At 47.7% G+C, this 10863-nt stretch overlaps 1 protein-coding gene across 2 annotated transcripts in view; it reads left to right on the top strand.

Moving 5' to 3' along the window:
- The first annotated feature begins 9496 nt into the window (after positions 1 to 9496).
- Positions 9497 to 10863, top strand: part of VAPB (VAMP associated protein B and C) — a 48711-nt gene continuing 47344 nt past the window's right edge. The window contains exon 1 of one of the 2 annotated variants that reach the window (XM_054045853.1): positions 9497 to 10057. In XM_054045853.1, coding sequence (XP_053901828.1) covers positions 10000 to 10057 — 58 coding nt within the window. In that variant the 5' untranslated portion in view covers positions 9497 to 9999. The remainder of the gene's footprint in view (positions 10058 to 10863) is intronic. The other variant, XM_054045852.1, reaches the window with a different exon arrangement.

Here is a 10863-nt window from a genome sequence, read left to right as displayed (position 1 = left end):
TGTCAATTCAACATAACATACAGTAGGCTCTAGCCAGATCAAACTTGTCTTTGCAGCTGTGGAATCTGCAATAGCTCTTATTGGTTATGTACATAAGCTACACTTATTGGTTATGTACATAAGACACTTCCCTTTTCAGGCTACTCCTTCCCCTGACCACACAGACCCCCTCCTGGGTCTGTGTAAAATGGATTTTGGCATTGTCAATTTAAACCAAAATCTCAGGAATGGAGATTCATGCTATTCATATATGGTTTGGGTTTTTGAGTATAAGGCTGAGGGCCTAAACTTTGCTTTATAGAAACAAAATACATCTGCAGTTGTGTACGCAGAACAAATCTGTAATCATGTGACTAACTTAAATGTTCACTCACTGCAGTTTTGCACACAACTAGCTAATTGTGGTAATAGGTGCATGCAGTTCCGGGCGTGCCTATGGCATGGTAGTTAGGTGAGCAATTGCATACACATTTTGCATGTGTAACTTACTTTAAAAATAAGACAAGCACTCACCATTGGAGCGAAGCAGAAGGGCTCTAAACCACACAAATGGAAAACAAAATTGGTTTTCTGTAAAGATGTCTTTAACCACCAGTGTGCAACAGACTGAGCAGAAAGGCAAGTGAGTTCCATGTACTTGGGCCTCCTCCTACAGTGAAAACACAATTGCCTCAGATAGGTTGCATAATGACTGTGGTTGCTCAAGCCAGGGAGTAAGTAGGCTTCTGCACTCAACCTGCAAGCATGGTGAAGCATTTCTACAACAGAATTATTCTAATCATACCTTGTGTAGACACTCAGTTTCAGGGAACTGCACCTGTATTCCCCCTCAACGTCCTGAGGGACCATTTACTTAAAGGTTTCCAGCTCCCAAATGTCACCTTTGCTGGGCAGATACTCATGTCTCATTCCTTCCTGACTGGGAGTTTTAAGGCTGCACAGCTCCTTGCCTATGCTCAGATATCCCCAGCAAGCTGGTCTGCTTAAAAGGCCAGTGCCTGTCCTTGGCTCACTCCAAGGGCTAGAACTAGTGTATGGCCAGCAGTTACAAGTTACCAGACAAGCTCTAAGCAAGCAAACCTAAGTGTTTTCTTTAGGTTAAAAGCATAACCCAGAAAGCATTTTAAAAAACTGTTACTATATGCATGCTAAACACTCAGCAGAGGTTGCTCATCAGTCTTATGGGGCCCTAGTAGGCTAAAGTCTTTCCAACCCTTCTGCAAGGTTTGGGACTCCCTCCCTTGGGCAGAAAGTCCTATCTGCTAGATTAGGATGAAGATCCCCGAGTCAGTTTAAACTCTGGCTATTTATCCAAAAGTCCTTTTGTGTGTGTCTCTCTTGGTGTCTGGAGCATTCAGTTTGAACTAGAGTATGTGAATCTTTCTGGGAGGTGATACCTCTCTGGCACTATTACAATCTGTGTGACCTGCCGTAATCACTACCCATTGTTTTTGGTTCCTGGGGGAGGTGTGGCAGCCCTCCCCCAAGTGGTAGGTCACAAAAATACATAAACTGTTCATTGAGTACAATGGAACCCAAAGATACTTAAACTTAATTCAATAATGTCTTCTAAGGAGATGGCAGGAAGTTGCCATGTCTGTCACAGTCACAAAGCCATGTGCTGCTGCGGTTGTGAGGTCATGCCAGCATCATCGTGCAGCTTCTGCAAATTGTGCATGTAGTGAATGTACTTGGTACTTCATCTTGATGTTTTGAGCAAGGAGCATCTTTGTCCCCACCTGCTGATGTAGAAGGGGAAAAATGGGCTGCAGCCTCCATCTGTCTAAGCTAGAAAGAGAAGAGGCAGACAAGCTGCCTGAAGACTATTCCTCTTGCTTACTCCACACCCGTTACCACTGGGAAGCAGAAAGAAGAAGGTTCCTCCATATTGATAAAGGGTGGTGCAACAACCTCATTGGACCCAGAGGTCATGTGCTGGAAAAGGCCCCCAACCTAATTAACAGGCTCCTCCTTTTTCCTACAAAGGGAACTGCTGTAGGCCATGACTGTATAGCTCTAGCAATAGAAGAAGAAAGGAAGTGAGAATAGGGAGGCCCACTATATTTACTCATGGCCCCTTCCCCTCTGAGCATGTCAGATGCCTGCTTGCAGTTGACACTTTTTCCCTTTTTGCTTGTTGGGAATCTCATCCCCCTGACTTGGTTGGCCTGATGCAGTTAGTCAGTTACTGATCCTGCTGCTGCCCCTTACATGTACCACTAGGTTGAAGAGTAATTGGTTAAAGCTGAACTCAGGCAAGATGGAGACGATGCTGGTAAGAAAAAGGAAGCCTTAAAGAACTGCCTCCACTAACAGCAGCATCTTCCCTCTGCTTTCCCCTCTTAGTGTATCAAGCCAAGCTCTCAAAATATCCTCTGCCCTACACCTACCTAGGAATTTATTTTTAGCCAAACTTGATGTGTGGGATGTTAGAATTTTAATTAAAAGGTCCTGTTGCAATATGCTTCTAGCTCGAGGATTATGGTCAGTTTAACGTTATACAAAACTGTCAGTAAGATCTGCATAGGATCAATTATAAATTTATATAGAAGATGAAAATGAAACCCTCTCCTTAATTACTACCTGGTACTAATGCCATAAGCATGCAGTATTCTCCTTCTAGCTTTTGATACTACACTTTAAGATGTTTATCCAACAGCAGACTTCACAAAGGCAAGACATTTTGGAGAAAAAAAGTCTATTAACGATAATGCTATTTCACTTTGTTTCAAGATCTTTATTTTGTCAAAATATATACTTCAGCATCTTTCTGTCAAGGAGCGGGGTTGCAGTTGACTTGGGAAATAGATGCTGGTATGTCTTTGCCACAGGAGCAATAGAAAAACTTGTTTAATGCATAATGCTCAGCTACTCTCCTACTGCCATCATTTAAGTATTTCTTTGGCCATGTGTATTGTTTTCAAAGATGTCAATGTGCTTGCATAACAGAAATGATTTGTGCTTGGGAAAATGTATGGCTAGAGCCAAATGTTCAGTGTTGAATATGAAGATACTGGTAAGAAAAATAGTATGCCCCCAAAACCACATATTTGCACCTGAAAGTTAGATAACTACATGCAAACAGCCTGATTTGTGCACACAGCTTGTGAACATGCAGCTTCCCCAACGCAGACCAAGTCTAACACACCATTTAAGGTACAGCGTTTTATTAGTTAGAAGCTTCTACAGAAATAATTCCAGCACACAGCTCCAGAAGTTTATAGTCACAAAAGGGTACTCATCCATACTACTGCACCTCTGCCTTAACAATTTGCCACAATCTGCCTGGCACCAAGTTACCATATAGTCCCACCATTACTGGACTGTTAAAAAATTCAGAGTTGAGCTTGTAGATGGTTCTGGTGTATGCCCAACTCCGCAAATTTGATCCGTACAGTGCTAAATATACACACATTAATCACTTGTAACAAAAGCCTGACAAACTATGTTCACATTAGATTCATAATTTTCACCTTCATGACTAGAATTTTTACATGCTTAAACATTTCATCCTGGAGGCGAATATAGATGAGCCCTCCAAAACCAAGCATACGAGTCAGGTTGGAAGATGCCAATCACACTGCACTCAGTAGAATAATGCAACTCTACAAATCTTTTGAATCTCTAAATGTTTTTACACATCCTTGGCTTCTCAGGCACAAGATCTTTGAAAAGGTATAAGCAGCATATTGAATGCTTGCTTATTTATTTACTTTGGGTAAATATATTTTTTCTACACAAATAATTTTTAGGACACTTGGAAGTCCAAGATTTTCCTCTGACCTGCTCTGAATCCTGATATTTGATTAAAACCAAGTTTTGTACCTGTCTGCAAGCTTTCTACTGACTGCATAACCTTATGGTTATGGATTGACACCCAGCTTAATGGGGTCAATCTGTTCATGAAAATAAACAAAACAGCATAAGAGGTTATCAGAACTGTAGAAGGCAAACTTCAGAGCATCATAAAATTATAATATGGAGAATGAGTGGCCTAAAGAAGTTCTATACTTTCTGGACCAATAAATATATGAAATGTCCCCTTGTTTCAAATCTGAATGAATGTTGCTTGATAATTTTGTTTTATGGTGGTTCAGTAAATTAGAACCTGATAAAGGGCAGTAATAGTTGGCCAGAATGTGTCTGATTCCTGGCCAGTTGAATGGAAGTGAGGGACAGCCCAGGCACAGAAGAAGAAAAAAAGAAAAAGAAACCTATGCAATTCACCTAGTGGTATTATTTGACCATTTTTCCTCCAATATAGAAAAAGAATTTGGGCACAATACTACTTCTGATTAAAGTCCATGGTAAAACTCTCTGACTTCAGTGGTGCAGGTCAGTTTTGCCCATAATCAGTTGTCACTTGCGCTATATAATATGTAAAATTAAATGGTATAATATAAAAAAACCCAACCAAGATCAAAGATGCCTCATAGCAAACGAAAACAGAAAATGGAACAGGTTCTGAGTATCCAAAGAAAGACCAGGTCAGAGCAGCTGAAATGCAGCAACAACTATGGACAAGAGCAACTGAAATGTTGATATGTGGTAAAAATACTGCAGATGTACTTGTACAGACTTCTTCGGGGTGCAGATCATAATATAACCCGGGGTAGGCAACCTATGGCACTCGTGCCGAAGGCAGCACGCGAGCTGATTTTCAGTGGCACTCTCACTGCCCGGATCCTGGCGGCTCTGCATTTTAATTTAATTTTAAATGAAGCTTCTTAAACATTTTAAAAACCTTATTTACTTTACATACAACAATAGTTTAGTTAGATATTATAGACTTATAGAAAGAGACCTTCTAAAAACATTAAAATGTATTACTGGCACGCGAAACCTTAAATTAGAGTGAATAAATGGAGACTCGGCACACCACTTCTGAAAGGTTGCTGACTCCTGATATAACCATTCCACTTAGAGATGCCAATTTTTTGACAGAACAAGAAGCAATCGTCTCAAGTTGGAGTGGGGGAGGTCTAGGTTGGATATTAGGAAACACTATTTCACTAGGAGGGTGGTGAAGCACTGGAATGGGTTACTTAGGGAGGTGGTGGAATCTCCATCCTTGGAGGTTTTGAAGGCCCAGCTTGACAGAGCCCTGGCTGGGATGATTTAGTTGGTATTGGTCCTGCTTTGAGCAGGGGATTGGACTAGATGACCTCCTGAGGTCTCTTCCAACCCTAATATTCTATGATTCTATCTTGCCAAAGACTAGAGCCTTGTCAATGCAAACTTCAGGTCCTCTTAGCTCTGTATACATTATTTGCATGTGTTTGGATGAAAGTATTTATATTATATATAGTTATAAAATCTGTGTGTAATATACATTTCTCTTTTACATACTAAACAGATGGCATTTGTATCAGTGATAATTGCAGAGTTTCACTTGTGAAAAAATGAGTTTATCACCTTTTTCTGCCTATTAATCCAGTTAATTGGGACTTTAACACACCAAACGCCTACGCACATTCAACAGCCACTCCTTTTAAAAGTCAACCTGCCTCAAGATTTTCTCATTCCTGAAAATGGGAAACCCCCACCCCCAAATTACACCTCTCCAAGGCCTAGGATAGGCAAAATTCAACTCTGAATGAATGACAGTTTTTCTGTACAGTAGGTAAAAAGTCAGAGTATTATAGACTATAATCTTTGCTGCTATTCCAAACTCCAACTTGATTAAACTGTTATACTATACCATCATATATTCTGTATATGCCACATCTGTTACAGAAAAACTATTTTAGCAATGTTTTAAAGTTTTTAGAAATTGTATTAGATTTTTTTTAATCACCTGATGCATAAAGCCAGGTGCTTTAGTTACTATGAGTCAAATTAGTACAAGGCTCAGAGAAACTTAAAACACCTAAAAATGATATGAAACTGCTTTTCCTATAAAAATCTCAGTTTTCAAGTATATCTTAGTCCATTTCAGGGGTAGATGTGAGTACAGGGCTCCATTGGAAAATCAGAATTTCCCCTTTTCTGTGGTCTAAAAATCCAGTCTCCAGATTTACAGTCATGAGATATCAGACTTTAAACTCATAATGTTATGTATAGAAAAGTTATTAACAGATATCTTTAATGCCTTGGACTGGGATAATTTTGCAGACTCAAAATTCCACATTTAGAGTCAGAAGAAGGAATCATTTCTTTATCCCTTTGATGGTTTTTTAATGATTATTATTTAAAGCTGTTCAAGAAAATGGAATGTTTGACTAAATCCTGGGGAAACAGATTAGGCAAAAGTACAGATGCAAAAGTACAGGTGAGGTGGTCAAAGGCGTATGATTCATTTATCATTGTGGCTCTGCAATTTATCATATAGATACCACCTCCACCAGTAAACAAGAACCTTTCATTGCTCCTCATAATCACCTACCATGCTCAGGGAACTCATTGCATAAATAAAAGTGTTTCTGCAGCCCAGGTCTACAGAATCAGGTTCTAAACAAACAGGATGAAATAAAGCTGCCATGAGATGAGGGAGGTAAATACTTTTTCTCATCTCAGTACTACAGGAAAGAATGGAGAGTCTATTATAAATTGCATTTTCTACCCTTTTTCATAAGTCATTTAAGTATTGCTTGTTATTGGCTGGGCCTTTTCCTTTTTAAGACTAAATTTTTTGGAGCTATTTCTAGAGGCAAGTGAACATCTTACAATTCAGAATAAATACTCTTGGCCATGTGGAAGACTAGTTCTTATATCTAACCAGAATTCCCTGCTTCAAGCTGCAACCAAGTTCTGCACGTGCTATTCAAAGACTGTGCACTTAGCCTGCTGCGTGCTTTACCTAAGTTCTGCACCCAACCTGCTATGTGATATATTCAAGCATTTCACATTATCCCGGGCCAGGTTCGAGCTCTGTGCAGTTCTCACAGACTGTGCCCTGCAGACTATTCTCAAGGTATATGTCGAGTCCAGCACCTGTTTCACCCAGGCTGAACCCATCCTGGTCTGTGATATTCCCAGGATGCATGTCTAGCCTATTCCATACTGCTCCCAGACTATTAAATTATGCACCTACCTAAATACCACCTTAAACTATATATCTCTCTACTGCATCATATTCATATTCCCAGACTCTGTCACCATCTGGCACAAGCTGCGCCCGGGCTTGGCACTCGGCTCAGCATTCACTAGTCCTGTGGTCTGCATCATCCCAACCCCACAACCAAACAAGACCAGCCACTGGCCAGTGTTCTCAGGACCAGAATTTGGCACCCTTACTGCCACTAAGTAGCACTTTCCAAGTAGTTCTTCAATTTAAATACATGGGGCTGCTTGCAGAGAGAGCTACAGGAGTAAGGGTGGCAGAATCCAGCCCCGGGGCTCTTAGCCAGCCCAGCCTAGCTCTGGGCCCACCAAATTCACCTGTTGCCGTCATCTGCTCCTCCCAAGCAATGCACTCAGTCTGGTCCATGCTCTGCTCTGGCCCTGCCCTCCACATCCCGCCCTGCTCAGTGTGGAGCTGACCTGGCCCTGCCTGGCACACTCCCCTTCTCCAGGGCCGGATTAACGCAGGGGCTTTAGGGACTGCAGCCTCGGGCTAAGGGGGCCCCCCCGCAAAAATAAATCCATAATATACTGGAGCATCCACGGGGAAAAATTAGCAGGTGCTCCACACCCACCAACAGCCAAGCTCCCCCTCCCCCCACCCCTCCCCCACAGCGCTTCCCACCCTTAGAACTTAGAACTTTCCTGGAGAGAGGGGGAGGAGCAGGGATGAGGTGTGCTCAGGGGAGGAGGCAGAGAAGAGGCAGGGCAGGGGTGGGGACTTGGAGGAAGAGGGTGGAATGGAGGTGGGGCACCCACCTGGCAGAGGGGAAGTCGGCACCTATGGCTGGCACATCTCTGCAGCCCCGGGCGGGTGGGGGGGAGGAGGCTCCACACGCTGCCCCCATTCCCAGCACCGTCCCCACAGTTCCCATTGGCCAGGAACCAGGCAATGGGAGCTGTGGGGGCAGCACTTGCGGGCACAGACATGCTGTCCCCACTCCTCCCAGGGACACGCAAACGTGCCAGCAGCTGTCAGCTTCCAGGAGCGGCTTAGGGTTATAGAAGGCAGGGAACCTGCCTGAGCCCTGCTGCGCTGCTGACCAGGAGCCACCTGTGGTAAGCACTTCCTGGCCAGAGCCTGCACTTCGCACCCCCTCCTACACCCCAACCCCCTGCCCCAGGTCAGAATCCCCTCCTGTACCCAAACTCCCTCCCAGCCCCTACACCCTCTCCTGCACCCCAACACCCTGTCCCAGTTCAGAATCCCCTCCTGCACCCCTCCCAGAGCACGCATCCATCACCTTCTCCTGCACCCCAACACTCTGCCCCAGCCTGGAGCCCCCTCCTGCACCCAAACTCCTTCCCGGAAAAAAATTAATACAACAGCTGTTCCAATGTAAGAAGTAGGCTATTTTGAATTAATTTATTTCTATGTTTTAAGACTGAAATATAACCACAGAACAGCTTTATGTTAATTAAAAGGCAAGTTTAGTATAGCGTAAATAGCCCCGATGCCATAATTGTGATAATTTTGTTTTAAATTAGGAAAAAGACTTGTATACTGGGGTCCCCTAAAATCTCATAGTCCTGGGCCCACAGGAGAGTTATCCAGCCCTGGGTTCTCCCTCTATGCAGCGCCCTGGCCCCGCCTTGCATGCTCCCTCTCCTTGCCCCTTGCTGCTGTGCCCTGGCCCTGCCTTGCGCTCCCTCTTCCTTGCGCCCGGCCCTCTCCCACACCCAGCGCTGTGCCCTGGCTGGCCCTGCCTTGCGCGCTCCCTCTCCCTGCTCCACGAGCACTGAGCCCTAGCCCCGCTCCCCTCCCCACCTTGCGCTATGTGCCCCAGCCCCTCTCTGCGCGCTCCACTCCCCTCCCTGCCCTGCGCCCTAGCCCCTCTCTGCACGCTCCCCTCCCTGCCCTGCGCCCCTCTCTGCACGCTCCCCCTCCCCACCATGCGCTCTGTGCTGTTGCCCTGCCTTGCGTGCTGCCCTCCCCCACATTGAGCATTGTGCCCTGGCTGGCCCTGCCTTGCGCGCTCCCTCTCCCTGCCCCGCGAGCACTGAGCCCTAGCCCCGCTCTGCGCGCTCCCCTCCCCACGCCCTTGCCCTGCCTTGCGCGCAACCTCTCCCTGCCCCACGAGCAGAGCCCTAGCCCCGCTCTGCGTGCTCCGCTCCCCTCCCCACCCTGCGCTTTGTGCCCTAGCCCCTCTCTGCACGCTCCCCTCCCTGCCCTGCGCCCCTCTCTGCGCGCTCCCCCGCCCTGCGCCCCCTCTGAGCGCTCCCTCTCCCCGCCCTGCGCCCTTCTCTGCGCGCTCCACTCCCCTCCCCGCCCTGCGCCCCTCTCTGCGCGCTCCCCCTCCCCGAACTGTGCTCTAGCCCTGCCTTGCGCGTGCTATACCTACGTGCTATACCTTGGCCCCGCCCCGCCTTGCTTGCGCGCTCCCCTCCCCGCGCCCTAGCTCCTCCCTGCGCGCTCCTTTCCCCGCCCTGCGCCCTGCCTTGCGCGCTCCCCTCCCCGCCCTGCGCTCTAGCCCTGCCTTGCGCGCTCCTTCTCCCTTGCGCGCTCCCTACCCTACGCGCTGTACCTTGGCCCCGCCCCGCCTCTGCCTTGCTTGCGCGCTCCCCTCCCGGCCCTGCGCGCTGCGTCCTGGCTCCCCTGCCCCGGGCTGGGCCGCTCTGCGCCGCGCCGCGCGCGGAGGCTGTTTGCTGGGCCGCCCGGAGGGAGACGTCAGCGGCAGCCTCTCTCTGGGCCTCTCCGTGCTGCATTATCCCCGCCCCCTTCCCCGCCCCCACCGCGCCGCCCCGGGTCCCTGCGAGGGGAGCGTGTGCGAGCCGGGAGCCTCCTCGCCGCGCAGCCGCCGCCTGACGCCCCCACCCCGCCTAGAGGCGCCGCCGCCGCTCCCCTCCCGCCCGCCGGTTACCCGCGGCTCGGGGGTTCTTAAACCCGCCGGGCGCGTCGCAGCTACCCGCCCCTTCCCGGAGCCGCCGCCGAGGAACATGGCGAAAGTGGAGCAGGTCCTGAGCCTCGAACCGCAGCACGAGCTGAAATTCAAAGGTGAGGGGTGGCCGCGGGGCCCGGCGGCCGCTGCCAAGTGCTGGGCTCCGGCGGCAGCCATTTTCCGGGGCTGGCGCTCGGCTCCCGCGGCTCAAATGTCCTTTGCAGGCCCTGCCCCGCAGCCCCACCGCTCTGCGGCCCTCCCACCGCTCCCTGGGTGGGGCAGGCGGCCGGTGCCCCGTGGGGGCGCTGGGTGCTTCCGTCTGCCCCTAGGTCTGGATCCCCGACGCTCTGCTCCGGCTTCGCCCCAATCCCTGGGCACCAGACATGCCGGGAGCCCTGAAATTGTGAGACCACAAAGGGGGAGGGGGGCAGGGGTGTGAAATGCTTCTTATCTTTCTGTGGGGTGTTTCCTGGGAAGGAGGGGGTGTCTTGTAATGTGTGTGTGTTACACATACAATCGTGTGGTGGTGTGTAGTCAGAAGACTCCAGCTTCAGATTTCTCATCTTCCCCCTCCCACTCCAGAGAAGCACTACGTTGAAATAGTCTGACCTTCCATGTCGCCTCGGTGTTGTCATTAGTACAGGATGAGAAACAGCCCTTTTATCTTCTTTTTCGGTGTATGATTGCTCTCTGCCTTGAGTTTGTCTCATGGGTGTAATTCAGTATGACATTTATAGATATATAGATATATATATCGTCTTCTATGTGAGCTGTATCCTGACATACTCCTACGGATGAAATAATCTGATTGTGGTCTTAATCACTAACTCTGGCTGCTGTGATTTTTTTTTTTTTTTTTTTTTTTTTTTTTTGAGTTGTAGTCAAAGAAGAATAAAAATATTTTCAGCTGAGATAGAAGCCA

Source organism: Malaclemys terrapin, chromosome 12, assembly GCF_027887155.1.
Source record: "Malaclemys terrapin pileata isolate rMalTer1 chromosome 12, rMalTer1.hap1, whole genome shotgun sequence".
Lineage (NCBI taxonomy): Eukaryota > Metazoa > Chordata > Testudines > Emydidae > Malaclemys > Malaclemys terrapin.
Note: the sequence above shows the minus strand (reverse complement) of the source record. Positions and strands in the feature narration are given on the sequence as shown.